The following is a 17,840-nucleotide window of genomic DNA, read 5'->3' on the forward strand; positions in this document are numbered from 1 at the left end:
ATGCCAAATTTCGTGCAAATCAAGATATATAGGACTTTGGGGTACCATTTACATGAAATCGGACGAAACTATATATGGGAGCTATATCTAAATCTGGACCGATTTTCACGAACCTTTACATACATCATTCTAGACCTAAATGATTAGTCTCTACCAAATGCAAATCGAAAGATATATAGGGACTTTGGTGTACCATCTATATATGGGAGCTATATCTAAATCTGGACCGATTTCCACGAAACTTTACATACATCATTCTAGACCTAAATGAATAGGCTGTACAAAATTTCGTGCAAATCGAAAGATATATAGGGACTTTGGGGCACCATTTACATGAAATCGGACGACACTATATATGGGAGCTATATCTAAATCTGGACCGATTTTCACGAAACTTTGCAGACATCATTCTAGACCTAAATGATTAGGTTGTACCAAATTTCGTGGAAATCGAATGATATATAGGGACTTTGGGGCACCATTTACATGAAATCGGACGAAACTATATATGGGAGCTATATCTAAATCTGGACCGATTTTCTCGAAACTTGGCAGAAATCACTCTAGACTTAATTCAGTACGTTATGCCAAATTTCGTGCAAATCAAAAGATATATAGGGATTTTGGGGCACCATTTACATGAAATCGGACGAACCTATATGAGGGAACTATATCTACATCTGGACCGATTTTCTCGAAACTTGGCAGACATCACTCTAGGCTTAATTCAGTACGTTATGCCAAATTTCGTGCAAATCAAAAGATATATAGGGACTTTGGGGCACCATTTACCTGAAATCGGACGAAACTATATATGGGAGCTATATCTAAATCTGGACCGATTTTCACGAAACTTGGCAGACATCATTATAGGCCTAAATGATTAGCCTGTACAAAATTTCGTGCAAATCGAAAGATATATAGGGACCGTTTACATTAAATCGGTTAAATATATATATGGGAGCTATATCTAAATCTGAACCGATTTTTCCCAATTTCAATAGGGTTCGTCCTTGGGCCGAATAAGTGACCTCTGCCAAATTTCATCCAATTCGGATCATAAATGCGACCTGTACTTTGTTTACAATTTAACATGGACAGACAGACGGACAGACGGACAGACGGACAGACGGACGGACGGACGGACGGACATGCATAAATCGACTTAGAAAGTGATTCTATGCATATTCTCAAAAGGAACCATGGGTCTATCTCGATTATTTTTGCCTGTTACAAACATATGCACAAAGACATAATACCCTGTACCACAGTGTGGTGAAGGGTATAAAAACGAAAACGTTACGGATGAAAACCATGATAAAAGAAAACGAAAGAAAAAAACCGAAACCGAAATGAAGTGGAGCTGAGATTGGCTTGATTTAACTTTTGAATGAATAACTGCATGGTTGGTTTGCTTGGCGGTTTCGTTGGATGGATCGATGGATGGATGAATGAAGAGTGACTGCTGCTGTTGGGATAAACAATCTGGCAGAAGATACCATTCATCAATTGTGGGTAGGAAGATAGAGAAACCAGAAAAAAGAAGAAAACGAAAAAATTGGAGCACATTTTTTTGTGCGACAGGAAAAAGTGGAGAATGAGGAAGGGGATTTTCTTTATATATAAGATTAAATTTGTAATATATAAAACCTACATTTAATGGTACTTACAATTTCATGAGTATTCTTCATTGGTGTACTACCCTTCCACCAGGTGATAGTAGGTGCCGGCCGCGAACCAGTGACAACACAACTCAGCTGATAGGAATTCCCCGCAGATAAGGGGCGATTTTCTCCTTGGAGTTTTACGAACAGGGGGCGTACTAGAAAGAGAAGAAAAAAATAAGTTTTTAAAAATTCTCACCTATGTATGTATGCCCTAAAAATATCTTTTAAAACTCCGGGCCTCAATTTATACCCTTAAAACCAGTAAGAAAGTAGTAAAGTGGGACTGGACCGACTATATGATACCCTTCACCACTTTGGGTATGTATCCTAACAATTGCATATGTATCCTAACAATTGCATGTCTATGCTCCCTCTTTCTCCAACCTATCCTAACTTAAATTTCATTCGAGCAGATTTAGAGCCGTCTGCGTAACATGGCGAAAAATTTATGGAAAACGATTTATAGCAAAATTGATACACGCTATTCGGTACGCCGCGTTGTTAAAAATATAATCTATATGTGGTAGCTATATATAAATCTAAACCGATTTTCACAGAATTTAACACACATCGTTCTAGACTTAATTAAGTACGCTTTGCCAAATTTCGTGCAAATCGAAGGATATAAAGGGGCTTTGGTGCATAATTTACATGAAATAGGACGCAAATATATATGGGAGCTATATCTAAATCTGAACCGATTTTCACGAAACCTAACTCAAGGCTTAATTTAGTACGCTATTCCAAATTTCGTGCAAATCTTGCACCATTTACATAAAATCGGACGAATATATATATATCGGAGCTATATCTAAATAAGAACCGATTTTTCCCAATTTCAATAGGGTTCGTCCTTGGACCAAATAAATGAGCTGTGCCAAATTCCATCGAATTCGAATCATAAATGCGACCTGTACTTTGTTTACAATTGAACATGGACAGACGGACGGACGGACATGCATAAATCGACTCAGAAAGTGATTCTATGCATATTCCCAAAATGAACCATGGGTCTATCTCCATTATTTTTCCTGTTAAAAACATATGCACAAAGACATAATACCCTGTACCCGTGTGTGGTGAAGAGTATAAAAATTAATTGATTATACCCTTCACCACACTGTGGTACATAGTATTATGTCTTTGTGCATATGTTTGTAACAGCCAGAAATAATCGATATTGACCAATGATTCCTTTTGAAAATATGCATAGAATCACTTTCTGTGACGATTTGTGCATGTCCGTCCGTCCCTCTGTCCGTCTGTCCATGTTAAATTGTAAACAAATTGCAGGTCGCATTTATGATCCGAATTGGATGAAATTTGGCACAGCTCATTTGTTTGGCACAATGACGAACCCTATTGAAATTGGGAAAAATTGGTTCAGATTTAGATATAGCTCCCATATATATTTTCGTCCGATTTAAGGTAAATGGTGCATCAAAGCCCCAATATATCTTTCGATTTACACGAAATTTGGCATAGCCTACTGAATTAAGTCTAGAATGATGTGCGCAAAGTTTCATGAAAATTGGTTCAGATTTAGATATAGCCCTCATATATAGCTTCGCCCGATTTTAGGTAAATAGTCCATTAAAGCCGCTGGAAATCTTTTGACTTGCACGAAATTTGGCACAGCGTAATGAATATGGTCTAGAATGATGTCTGCAAATTTTTTTGAAAATTGGTTCAGATTTAGATATAGCTCCCATATATATCTTCGTCCGATTTAAGGTAAATTGTGTACCAAAGTCGCTGAAGATTATTCGATTTGCACGAAATTTGTCATAGCGTACTGAATTAAGGCTAGAATGACGCGTGCAAAGTTTCGTGAAAACCGGTTCAGATTTAGATATAGCTCCCATATATATTTTCGTTCGATTTTATGTAATAGGTGCAGCAAAATCCTTATATATCTTTAGATTTGCACGAATTTTGGTATAGGGGACTGAATTAAGTCTAGAATGTTGTTGCTAAGCTTCACGAAAATTTCCATAGCTACACCGATTGACACAACGTTCTGATGTAATATAAATAAGTCTCTGGCAAGTTTCCCTGAAATCGGTTCAGATATAGATATATAACAAAAACGCGTCGTCTGTTAGGATACATATGTAGAAATTTGGCACAGTGTAATGAATTAGATCTAGAATGATGCGTGTTAAGTTTCCTAAAATCGGTTCAGATTTAGATATAGCTTCTATAGCTGACCAAATGACAAATTTAGTATTGGTTGCAGAATGGCATGTTTATGGAGGATCCAATTTCATTTTACTGGTCCTTTAAAAATGCGACGCCTGTTAGGGTTCATCTGTTGAATATACCCAAAGTGACGAAGGGTATCATATAGTCGGCCCAGTCCGACTTTACTACTTTCCTTACTGGTTTAAATTTCCCCCTCTCTTGCCCATTTTAAGCTGTCACAAAAACTAACATTTACTCTGTGTTTGTTATATTTTTTAATTTTTTCCAATAAAAGTGTTTGAAATATTCTTTTTTGTGTTCACACTTACAGTTCATGTCCAATGTCACGGTGTTTGTTATTGGCACCGTGATATTATTGTTGGCTGCCACGCACGTTAGCTGCATGTTCAAATTGCTGCGTTTCAATTTGCCCAGTGAAAGGATATTGCCGACACGACGATCTGACAATGGATGTGATGAGCCGTCAAGCAGTGTATTTTCACGCCACCAGGTAACGCGTGGTTGTGGTGAACCTGTAAATGGATGAATGATGGGGAAAAAAAATATTAAAATATATTTATTATATAATGTGTGGCAAATAATTATAATATCCAAAATCGAAGAAGAGTGTGAGGAGAGAAGGGTAACCCTTGAAGCAATTCAAAGCATGAAAACATATTTTTAAAAATGCACGCCTTATTGTAGGCCTTGAAACTTATGGTAGACCTTGAGAACATATTTTTAAAAATCCACGCCTTGTGTAGACCTTGAAAACATATTTTTAAAAATCCAAAAATCCAATCCTAACATTAGGCTTTGAAAAAATATATTTTAAATCTCCACGCATAAGGATAGGCTATAAAAAATAGTTTTAACAAAATTCACGCCTAAGGATAGGCTATAAAAATATTTTGAAAAATGCACGCCTAATGGAAGGCTATGAACAAATATTTTTAACAATTCACGCCAAATTGTAAGTTTTTTGTAAAATAAACACGCATACTTATATGCCGTGAAAAAATTTCAATTTTATTTTTAGATCTTTAAATAAATTTAATTTTTTACCCTGCACCCTCCCCTTTTCCCATTAAAATGCATTTGAAGCACTTTCATTTGTCATCATCATCATCATCATCACCACCACCACAATTTTTTTTATAGAGCACTCTCTCTCTCTCAGTGTTGTTTAATTTATTGTGTGTTTATATATTTAAGCTTTTTGACATTTTCAAGTGTTCTACACACACACACCAACAAACACAATGACGCAATTTGTGTTTGTGTATGGGTATATAATGGCCAAGTAAACACTTGTGTTCACTTACATATACAGAGACAGACATAGTTAAATAACACAGCCATATACAGTTTAAATGCCAAACACTTCAACGATTGTGAAACTGACATTGAGATCCTTAAACATGGCACACACACACAAACAAAAAAAAAGATGCAAAGCTTTAACAACAGACAAATAACCTCGATTGATAGACAGTAAGGGAGAGAGCTGGACGAACGGACGGACAGACATATATAGAAAAACAACAGCAAAAAAGTAAACAGACAGTCATGGCCACATGTGAACATTGACGACGACAGGAAAGGACCTATACCAATACTATCGCAGAACAACAACGAAACAGAGACGAAACACAAACAAAACAAAACATAAAAATTGTCAAACAAACAATGCAAAGACGAAATAATAAAAAAAACAACAATACCCACAATACAATGACACTTCAATGAAGCGTAAAAATACTTTAAGAAAGGGAAGAAGTGGTCGAATAAAATCGGAATTACTGTCCGAAACATGAAAGGGATAATAAAAAGGATAAGGACCAATAAAAACAAATATTTCAAAAAATCCAAGACTTAGTGGACCTTAAAATTGCATGCCAATTTTTCCCTCGAAGGTACCTACTCATGTCTTTTTGCAACCTATGATACATTTAATTTAATTTGGGCAGATTTAGAGTCGTCTGCGTACCATAGGACAAATTTATTGAAAATTATGTATATCAAAATTTTGTTAAAAATTTGATTTAACCCCATTTATGTAAAATCGGACGAATATTCAGTACGCTATGCCAAATTTCGTGCAAATCGAAGGATAACAAGTGAAAAAGCGTTAAGTTCGGTCGGGCCGAACTTTAAATACCCTCCACCATAGTTATACAGAGATACATGCAATGAAAATAAGGGCAACATACCAAAAAGTGGGCATATATCGATAATTCTCTATACCGATTTATGTAAACCATTATGTACACCAAATACAAACTTCAGCAATTTTTAAAGGGGGTTTTTCCTAAAACCTGTAAGGTCCAAAAAGTGGGCTGATACCGATAACGCATGGTGGAGTATAAAATCCTCAAACTACTGTAATTTAGATTACATAGTAATTGCTTATCTCAATTCTTTCCTTCAGGAGGTATCAAAATATCGAAAATTGGGGGTACCCTTATATGGGGGCTACTCGAAAAAATTGACCTATATTTATAATTTTTTGTGGAGAGATTTGCTACCCAAAAACAACTTAAATTACTAAATTACAGCCAATTCGGTGAAAAAATCCGTAAAAACCCCCCAAAAACTGGAAATTGGGAGGTACCCTTATATGGGGGCTACCAGAAAGAGTGGACCTATATATATATATAATTTTTAACATTTGGTACCCAAAAAAGAACCCAATGTACCAAATTTCAGCGAATTCGGTTGAAAAACGCGCTCAAGAACTTCAAAATACTGAAAATTGGGGGTTCCCTTATATGGGGTCTGTCCGAAAATATGGACCTATATTTATAATTTTCTGTGAAGAGATTTGCTATCCAATAATAACTCAATATACCAAATTTTAGCGAATTCAGTTGAAAAACGCGCTCAAGAACCTCAAAATACCGAAAATTGAAGGGTACCCTTATATGGGAGCTATGCCTAAATATATGAGAGCTATATCTAACTCTAAACCGATTTTCCCGAAACATAGCACACATCATTCTGTGCTTAATTTAGTACGCTGTGCCAAATTTTATGCAAATCGAAGAGTATATAGGGACTTAGGTGCACCATTTACATAAAATCGGACGGAAATATATATGGGAGCTATATCTAACTCGAAACCTATTGTCACGAAACTTAGTACACATCATTCTAGGCTTAATTCAGTACGCTGTGCCAAATTTCGAGCAAATCGAAAATTATTTAGGGACTTTGGTGCACTATTTACCTTAAATCGGACGAAAAAATATATGGGAGCTATATGTAAATCTGAACCGATTTTCACGAAACTAAGCACACATACTTCTAGCCTTAATTCAGTACGCTGTGCCAAATTTAGTGCAAATCGAAATACATTTAGGGACTTTGGTGCACCATTTACATTAAATCGGATGAAAATATATACGGGGGCTATATCTAAATATAAACCGAATTTCACGAAACTTAGCACACATCATTCGAGGCTGAATTCAGTAGGCTGTGCCAAATTTCGTGCAAATCGAAAGATATATAGGGACTTTAGTGGACTATTTACCTAAAATCGGGAGAAACTATATATGGGAGCTATATCTAAATCTGAACCGATATTCACGAAATTTAACATACATCATTCTACACTCAATTCAGTACGATAGGCCAAAGTTCGTGCAAATCGAAATATATATAGGGACTTCGGTGCACCATTTACATTAAATGGGATGAATATATATATGGGAGCTATATCTACATCTGAACCGCTTTTCACGAAACTTTGCATACATCATTCTATACTTAATTCAGTACGCCATGCCAAATTTCGTGCAAATTGAGAGATATATAGGGACTTTAGTGGACTATTTACCTAAGATCGGACGAAAATATATATGGGAGCTATATCCAAATCTGAACCGATTTTCAGAAAACTTGACACACACCATTCTAGGCTTAATTCAGTACGCTGTGCCAAATTTCGTGCAAATCGAAAGATATATAGGGACTTTGGTGCACCATTTGCCTTAAATCGGACCAAGATATATATGGGAGCTATATTTAAATCTGAACCGATTTTCACGAAATTTAGCACACATCGTTGTAGACATAATTCAGAACGCTATACCAAATTTGGTGCAAATTGAAAGACATTTAGGAACTTTAGTGCACCATTTACCTTAAATCGATCGAGAATCTGAACCGATTTTTCTCAATTTCAATAGGGTTCGTCCTTCGGCCAATTGAATGAGCTTTACCAAATTCCATCCAATTCGAATAATAAATGCGACCTGTACTTTGTTTACAATTTATTTGAACCAGTGAGCTGAGCAGTATCATATGGTCGGCACCGTCCGACTAGTGCCGACCATATGATACCCTACACAACTTCCACGAAAATCTAACTTTCTGTTGTTCTATATTCTGAGCTTGTGTAATATTTCGCAATATTTGCACCCTCTTGACCGACTAGATGTCAACATATATTTCTAATATTTAGTTGACGAGGGCTGCATTTGTCCAGATTCTTTTTACAAGGGCTGTACTTATTCAGATTCTCTTTACCATGGGTTATGTTGTGATGTTGGGCATTCAATTGTGGCCTATAGATCGGCTCGAAAAAACAACACAAACACACACACAAACAAATATGATTTCGGTCCACTTCATCCCAAAATTATTATCTGATCATCACCGAAAATTATAGGCGCTGTCCTTGACCATAACTGGAACCTCATGAAATATTTCAAAGCGATCGGCGCTATATTTCCGCTCTCCAGTGTGGTAATGGGTTACTAAATAATATCTGAATACTTAAGCACCAGTAAATATTTACGTGTAACTCCCACATCTGAGTACATACGAACATAATTGGTATCAATTTAAAGGTCGACCACACCTCTTGGGCATACTATCAACAGCCATAGAGTACAAATTTTGTCATTTTTCTCACAAAAGCCAGGGTCCATTTGACACGCTAAATGTTGACCGATATTTATCAAAACAGGCATGCTTATTTTTTGGCCCGATCCCCTTCATGTAAAATTTCGCAATATTCGGGCCATAATTGCGGTCTATGTAGCGACCAGAAAAACCGACAAAAATAAGTATTTGGTCCATTTCATCCCCTAAATATTAACCGATATTTACCAAAAACAATAGGGGTCTTCATTGGCCAGAACCCAGCCTACAAGCAAAATTTCATGAAGATAGGTCCATAACTGTGGCCTGTATGGTGTTTATAAATTATAATGGACAGACGGACGGACACACATGTCTAGATCAACTCAGCTAGTTGAGATATGACGATCGGTATACTTATAGGTGGGTCTAGGACCAATATTTCGCGGTATTACAAACTCTTGGGCCTGCACAAAGCTATAATACCCTGACAGCATAGTTGTGTAGGGTATAAAAACTCATGCCTCATATAGGTCTCTAGAAAACTTATTTAAAAAATCCACGCCTTATGTAGGTCGGTGTATAGAAAAAATATTTAAAAAATCGACGCCTTATATAGGTCTTCCAAAAAAAATTATTTAAAAAATCTGCATCTTGCGTAGGTCCTTCATATAACTTGGACTGCAAAATAAATCACAGCTTTCAGTTGTCCTGTAGATATGTCCTTGTGTTCCTCTGAAAAGTACCCCGTCTTTGTTGTGAGTTTATCTCCTGTATCAAGGGTGGGGGGAAAGTGTTCCGATGAAGTGATAGCTTAGCCAAAGATGTTTGTATTTTTCTTGTCATGTCCTTTGTCACGCATACAACGGTATTGTATTTCAAAAAATGGTTTTTGTTTATTTTTATTTTATATTTTCTGTTGTTGTTGTTGCCTTTCTTCTTAGCTGTCACTTAGGTTGTCCCTGTCAGTGGTGTCTGTCCGCCTGTCTGTCGTTCGGTCTGCTTTGCCAACTTTTGTTTATGATTTGATTTTTCAAGTATTTAACTTTGCTTTGTTGCTGTTTGATGAAAGTGATATGTGTGTAAAGATGTGTGTGTGTGTGTGAGTGTGTTTGATAAAGTGTATTGAAGATTTATTTGTTATGTTGGGATTTATGTGATTTTGAAATATATAGGAAGGGGGGAGGAAGACGGCATGGGGTTGGAATACTTAGAGCATAAGAGTATCAATATAGGTGGGAAAATATTTTGAAAAAAAAGAAAACAACAGACATCCTTTGTTGACAAAAACGATAGATACGATATATCATTCCAAAGTGACTATTGGAAATGAAACTAAAACAAAAAAGAGGGTACACAATTTCAAAAAGAAAATATTTAAAGAAGTACAAAGAGGTCCTTTTTAAATACATATTTGAAATTAAATATTCCCCCTCCCTCCCTTTTTACATTTTTAATTTCCATATAAAAGTCTCCACAATTCAGAGACATGATACTGTTGCAAAACAAATAAAAATCCCATTCTATTTTTCTTCGTATTGTAACATCACAATCCTTTTATTGTTATTATCCTCTCCCACCCAGGTCCTTTAACACTCTCATTGTTATTATTTTTCAATTCAAATAACAAAATGGTTAAATACAATACAATAACAACAACAACAATAGCCAAACTTACCACCAATAGCCACACAAGTTATATTTATTATGGCACCTTCATTGTATGGACCCAAAACATGATCCTTTATTGTTGTACCTTTGTGATCCAGTATTGTAATCGATTCGGGTGGAACTGGAAACAAATAGAAGAAACAGAGACACAAAACAGTCGTTGTTAGTAAATACCATATCAGACACAAATGAAGCATTACAAATCACAACAATAATAGAATTGTAGGTAAGTGGCAACAAAGGTTGTTAGGAGAAAAATAGGATTTAGAGCAGCAAATGTCCTTAAGTCATTTACATGAATACATAAAGTGACCTTGGAAAAAAATATTAAAAATAGAACTAAAGCAGCTAAAATATTTAAAATTTTTAGAAAAATATTTACTTTAAAAATCTACTCCCTGTGGAGGTCCTTGAAAAATATTTACATTGAAAATCTACTCCTTGTGGAGGTCCTAGAAAAATATTGTTTTAAAAATCTACTCCTTAAGAAGGTCGGAAAAAAATACGATTTAAAAAATCTATTCCTTATGAAGGTCCTAGAAAAATATGATTTTAAAAATCTACTCCTTATGAAGGTCCTAGAAAAATATGATGGAGGTCCTAGAAAAATATTATTTTTAAAATCTACTCCTTATGAAGGTCGCAGAAAAATACGATTTAAAAAATCTATTCCTTATGAAGGTCCTAGAAAAATATGATTTTAAAAATCTACTCCTTATGAAGGTGTTAGAAAAATATGATTTTAAAAATCTACTCCTTATGAAGGTCGCAGAAAAATATGATTTTAAAGGTCCTAAAAAAATATTATTAAAAATCTACTCCTTATGAAGGTCGTAGAAAAATATTATTAAAAATCCACCATATGATTCTCTTCATCACTCGAAGGAACATACTCATGTCATTCTGCAACCTATGATAAATGTAATTTTTTTCGGGCAGATTTAGAGTCGTCTGCGTACTATGGAACAAATTTATGAATAACGATTTATAGCACAATTGATACACGCTATTCGGTACGCCGCACTGTTAAAAATTTAATTTCAATCAGACAACCGTTCGAACTACATATGGAAGCTATGGCTGCATCTGCACCAATTTCAACAAAACCGAATAACGTCTTTCAAGTCGTGTTAATATATATATATATATATATATATATATAGTTACTTTGCACCATTTACAAAAAATCGGACAAAACTATATATGGGAGCTATATCTAAATCTGAACCGATTTTAACTAAACTTCGCAGACATCAATCTGAACCTAATTCAATACTCTGTGCAAAATTTTGTCTCAATCGGACAAATATTGGGAGTTTGAAGCATTATTCACAAAAATCGGACAAAACTATATATGGGAGCTATATCTAAATCTGAACCGATTTTAACAAAACTTGGCAGATATCAGACTGGACCTAAGACAGTACTCTGTGAAAAATTTTGTCCCAATTGGACAAATATTGGCAGTTTGGTGAATCATTCACATAAAATCGGACGAAACTATATATGGGAGCTAAAATCTAAATCTGAACCGTTTTTAACAAAACTTGGCAGACATTAGTCTGTACCTAATTCAGTACTGTGTGAAGAATTTTGTTCCAGTCGTGCAAATATTGGCAGTTTGGTGAATCATTCACAAAAAATCGGACGAAACTATATGTGCAATATTTTATCTCAATCGGACAAATATTTCAATAGGGTTCGTCCCTGGGCCAATTAAGTGAACTGTGCCAAATTTCATCCAAATCGGTTCATAAATGCGACCTGTACTTTGTTCACAATTTAACATCTACAGACGGATAGACGAACGGACATGCATACATCGATTCAGAAAGTGATTCTATGCATATTCTCAAAAGGAACCTGACAAAGACATAATACCCTGTACGACAGTGTGGTAAAGGGTATAAAAATTCACGCCTTATTTAGGTCTCTTAAAAATATTTTCTATAAATATAGGTCGAGGAAAAAAATATTAAGAAAATCCACGCCTTATATAAGTCCCTTTTTACCGTGGGTTATGTTGTGATGTTGGGCTTTCAATTGTAACATATAGATCGATTCGAAAACAAAAACACAAAAAAATAAATTTTCGGTCCACTTCATCCCAAAATTATTATCTGATTATCACCGAAAATTATAAGCGTTGCGATCAGCGCTATATTTCCGCCATCTCGGTTTTTGGGCCATAATTGCGGCCTCTGTAGCGACCAGAAAAACCGACAAGAATTAAGTATTTGGCCCATTTCATGCGATAAATATTTTCCAAAACCATTGACCAGAATCATAACTGTGGCCTCTATCGTTTCTACAAATTACAATGGAAAGGCAGACGGACGGACGGACACACATGTCTAGATCGACTCAGCTGGTCGAGGTATGACGATGGGTATACTTAAAGGTGGGTCTAGAACAAATATTTCGCGACGTACAAACTTTTGGGGCTGCACAAAGCTATAATACCCTGACAACATAGTTGTGCAGGGTATAATAAAAAATCCACGCCTTATATAGGTCGAAGAAAAAAATTATTTAAAAAAAATTTAGGTCCTTAAAAATATTTCTTCAAACATCTTTGGTCCTTTTTATATTTTCATTGATTAACAGGTAAATACAGGAGTTAAAAAAATTATTTTAATATTTTTCCAAGAAATGACACGAACTTGCTTTCTTCATTTACACTTTAAAGAACCCTTTTTAAAGTTTTGTAAAAACAAACTATATTTGCCCCTTTTGGGTTTTCCCCAAAATATTTAATTTATTGTAAATAAAACTCCACACACACACACACAATGACACACATCGTTTTCGGGCACATAACCACATGTGCAATATATACATATATCGTTTGGGTTTCTTTTTTTTCCAGAAAAGAAAATTTGTATCTTTCTTGAGGTTTTGCTGCTGCTGCTACATCCTTGCACATATTTCTTACTTCGTCTTGGTCTTCTTCTACTTTCGGTTGTTGGTTGTTCTGTTTGAAAATGGTTTAAAAATGTGTGGTTAAAACTAAACTTAAAGAGGAAGAAGAAGAATAAAGTGGATTTATTGCAATGCCTTTTGTAGTTGATGCACAACTCTAACTCACAAGCTTTCGGAGGGTGTTGTTCTGGTGAAGGAGAGGAATGTGAGATGGAGGGTGTGGATGTGTGTGTGTGGTTGGTTTCTTTTGTAGGTTGTATCATAAACAATTTACTTGCTATTTATTTTTGGCTTAAAGGATTTGTAATTTATATAACAATTATTTAACAAATTTATAGTTGAACTGCTGATGCTGCTGCGTTTGGTAGTAAAGACACAAAAAACTATTGGGGTCACATAAATCCCTTTGATTGTGTGTAAATACATCTGTTCTTTTTTACGAGGCTTTCGGGTTTAATTTTTAAAATTTTATTTTATATAAGAGAATTTACAAAAACAGTTTTTATTATACAAATAAAATTAACCACATTTGGTGGATATGAATTTAAAGGACCTACAATTGGCATGGATTTTTTATTATTTTTTTTTTTTTTTTTGGGACTATATGTTTCTAGGACTATGAATAGCCGGAGATTTTTTCAAAATCACTTTTCAAGGACTGTTAAAACGCGGATTTTTATACCCTTCACCACATTGTGGTACAGGGTATTATGTCTTTGTGCATATGTTTGTAACAGCCAAAACGAAACGAGATAGACCCATGGTTCCTTTTGAGAATATGCGTAGAATGACTTTCTGAGTCGATTTATGCATGTCCGTCCGTCCGTCTATTGGTGTTAAATTGTAAACAAAGTACAGGTCGCATCTATAATCCGACTTGGATGAAATTTGGCACAGCTCATTTGTTTGGCCCAAGGACGAACCCTATTGAAATTGGGAAAAATCGGTTCAGATTTAGATATAGCTCCCATATATATTTTCGTCCGATTTAAGGTAAATGGGGCACCAAAGTCCATCTACATCTTTCGATTTGCACGAAATTTGGTACAGAGTACTGAATTAGGCCCTGAATGATGTGTGCCAAGTTTCGTGAAAATAGGTCCAGATTTAGATATAGCTCCCGTATATATTTTCGTCCGATTTAAAGTAAACGGGGCGCCAAAGTCCCTAAATATCTTTCGATCTGCACGAAATTTGGCATATGGTACTGAATTAAATCAATAATGACGTGTGCCAAATTTCGAGAAAATCGGGTCAGATTTATATATAGCTCCCATATATATTTTCGTCCGATTTAAAGTAAATGGGTCTCCAAAGTCCCTATATATCCTTCGATTTCTGCGAAATTTGGCATAGGGTACTGAATTGGGTCCAGAATGATGTGTGCTAAGTTTCGTGAAAATCGGTTCAGATTTAGATATAGCTCTCATATATAGTTTTCTCCGATTTCATGTTAATGGTGCACCAAAGTCCCTATATACCATTCGATTTGCATGAAATTTGGTACAACGTACTAAATTAAGTCTAGAATGATGTGTGCAAAGTTTCGTGAAAATCGGTTCAGATTTAGATATAGCTCCCATATATATCTTCGTCCGATTTAAGGTAAATGGTGTTCCAAAGTCCCTATATATCCGTCGGTTTGCACGAAATTTGGTACAGCGTACTGAATTAAGTCTAGAATGATGTGTCCAAAGTTTCGTGAAAATCGGTTCAGATTTATATATATATATATATATATAGCGTGTTGAATTAAGGCTAGAATGATGTGTAGTAAGTTTCGTGAAAATCGTTTCAGATTTAGATATAGTCCCCATATACATTTTCGTCGGATTTTATGTAATTGGTGCATTGACACAATGAAAAAGCGTTGATTTTTATTTATTTATTTATTTCTTTTTTTGAAGGTCTATGCAAAGGAGTACATTTTTTAAAAACATTTTTTCATGGACTATTTAACATCGTTTTCAGGGAGCCCTGCAACAATTAAACCTTAGAAACAATATTTTTTCCCAGTACTCCATTGAAACACCTGTTTTAATTTTCTTGTTCCTGGAAAAAGACACGAAACACACATACACTCTTACCACCTGAACGCAATAATTTACTTTAGCTTAAAGCTAGCAACAAATTTACGACAATGAGATTTTATGTTCCCCAGAAAAAGAAAAAAACTGGGAAAAAAACATCTTCCTAAGCCGCAGCGAAATGCAAAACTTTGCATTTCTAACACAATTTCCAATAACAATGAAAGCAAAAAAACGAAACGAGAAAAAAACTGAACAGCAAACTTTCTAATAGCATAAAATCTTTATTTAAGATCCTATTTTACCCTAGACATTGAGATTTTCAAGTTGGAAAATACTGAACGACTTTTTTTCTTGGATTTTCTGCACATGGAAAATATTTCTTCAGTTGTTCGAAACTTTGGTATTATTTCGTTTGCCGCAATGTTGCATGTTGTTTAAAAGTTGGCTTTAAAAGTGTGTTCCCGAGTATGTGATGGTGTGTGTATGTGTGTTGAAGCAGAAAACCCCCATTGAAATGAAAAGGAAACTAAAACTTCATGGGCTCCCCTAACTATGGTTAAACTTTTTCCGGAAGAAAGTTGCGAGAGAGTGTATGGGTGTGTGTGTATGGAGAGTACTATTTTTCAGGGAAAAGTGTAACAGTATTCGTGGACTTTTTTGTTGAAAATCATTTTGCACTTTTGCCTAGAAAATAATTGTGTATATGTGTTTGTTACAGTTGAAGGGTTTTTTTTTCAATGGAAATCCTTTAATGTTTGTTGCAATAATAAAAAAATAGATATTTTATAAAATTTTTGCATCCACTTAATATGCAATTCAATTTATTTAACAGTTATTTGGAAGACTTTTTTCCAATTAATTTTTCTTTATTTTTCTCCAATGAATGTCTGTAATAGGCAATGTTTATTCCAATAAGGAATTTTTCTTTTTTTCTTCCAAAAAAATTACATAGGAGTGTCTTAAAGCTACATAATATGAAATTGATTCAGTAGACTTTTCATAATGTCTTTAAATATGCTGGAAAATTTTCGAAATGAAAATGAAAACTTTCTGTTGTTCAATATTAAGAGATTGGGCAATATTTGCACACTTTTGACTGGCTAGAGGTCAGCACATGTTACTAATAATCAGTACAGCCCCTCTAATTACTTGTCCAGATTCTCTTCACCGTTGGTTGTGTTGTGATGTTCGGCTTTCGACTCGAAAAGTACAAATAATTAAGTTTTCGATCCATTTCATCCGAAAAATTATTATCTGATCATCACCTGACATTTTAGGCGTTGTCCTTGACAATAACTGGAACCTCATGGAACATTTCAAAGCAACCAGCGCTATATTTCCGCCTCGTAAGCACCTGTAAATATTTAAGAGTAACTCCCGCATCCGAGTACCTACGACAATATAATTGGTATAAATTTAAAGGTCAACAACTCCTCTTGGATATACTATCAACTTCTGGGGTCTATGTCCTTCAGTGGTAAATATATATTTTGTATACCCCATACTAATTATATTATTTTTTCCCGTTTGTAACTCATGGAAATGTTCATTTCCGATCCTATAGAGTATATATCGACGCCTCCGGAGAATAGTATGCTAAGTCTGAAAAGAGAGTTTTTCAGCAGAAGCTCTCAATTTATGGAAGTTTCTTAAATCTTACGTGCCATGCTAAGTACATTGTTGCTTATAACTTTGGTCGTCGATATGTTTTTGATCAGCGTTAAATACTACGACGATCTAAGCATGTCCGTCTGTCAGTTGTAATCACTTTAGGCTCTAAACAAATTGAAATCGATCGCCAACATTTTTCATAGAGTATCTGAAGACAGGTCAAGTTTGAATATAAATTATGTCCACCTTTCCTAGTAGCCCCCATACCCCACAATTTGCAGTCATTGGGGGGTTTTGACCACATTTTTCAACCGCTTTGGCTGTAAAATAGTGCTTTGAGTTCTTGCTGCGTAGAAAATCTCTTCACTAAAAATTATAACTATATGTCAATTTCTTTTCGGGTAGCTCTCATATGAGGGTACCCTCTAATTTACGGTATTTTGGGGGTTTTGAGCGCGCTTTCAACCGATTTCTCTGTAACCCTTTGTAGTGTTAGTCCCCATATAACCTCTTTTTATATCCTTCGACACACTGTGTTACAGGGTAATATGTCTTTACGTATATTTTATTTGACCAAAGGACGGACCCTATTGAAATTGGGAAAAATCGGTTCAGATTTAGATATAGCACTCATATAAATTTTCGTCCGATTTAATGTAAATGGTGTAACAAAGTCCCTACATATCTTTCGATTTGCACGAAATTTGGCACAGCGTAATGAATTAAGTCTAGAATGATGTGTGTTAAGTTTCCTGAAAATCAGTCCAGATTTAGATATAGCTCCCATATATATTTTCGTCCGATTTAATGTAAATAGTGTACCAAAGTCCTTATATATCTTTCGAGTTGGACAAAATTTGGTATAGCGTACTGAATTAAGTCTAGA

The 17,840-nt window shown here is 35.1% G+C and overlaps 1 protein-coding gene across 1 annotated transcript in view; it reads right to left on the reverse strand.

Annotated features, from left to right (window-relative positions):
• The window catches only part of LOC133333626 (hemicentin-1-like), a gene marked incomplete at both ends in the record, with an annotated part of 62,472 nt that overhangs the window by 38,816 nt on the left and 5,816 nt on the right, over nucleotides 1–17,840 (reverse strand). The window contains 3 exons of the mRNA XM_061541932.1: nucleotides 1,671–1,822; nucleotides 4,181–4,384; nucleotides 10,399–10,512. Of these exons, the coding sequence (XP_061397916.1) occupies nucleotides 1,671–1,822; nucleotides 4,181–4,384; nucleotides 10,399–10,512 (470 nt within the window). The remainder of the gene's footprint in view (nucleotides 1–1,670; nucleotides 1,823–4,180; nucleotides 4,385–10,398; nucleotides 10,513–17,840) is intronic.

The sequence above is a fragment of the Musca vetustissima genome, unplaced genomic scaffold, assembly GCF_032173495.1.
Source record: "Musca vetustissima isolate MV318-11 ecotype Yass unplaced genomic scaffold, APGP_CSIRO_Mvet_v1 utg12378, whole genome shotgun sequence".
In the NCBI taxonomy this organism is placed as follows: domain Eukaryota; kingdom Metazoa; phylum Arthropoda; class Insecta; order Diptera; family Muscidae; genus Musca; species Musca vetustissima.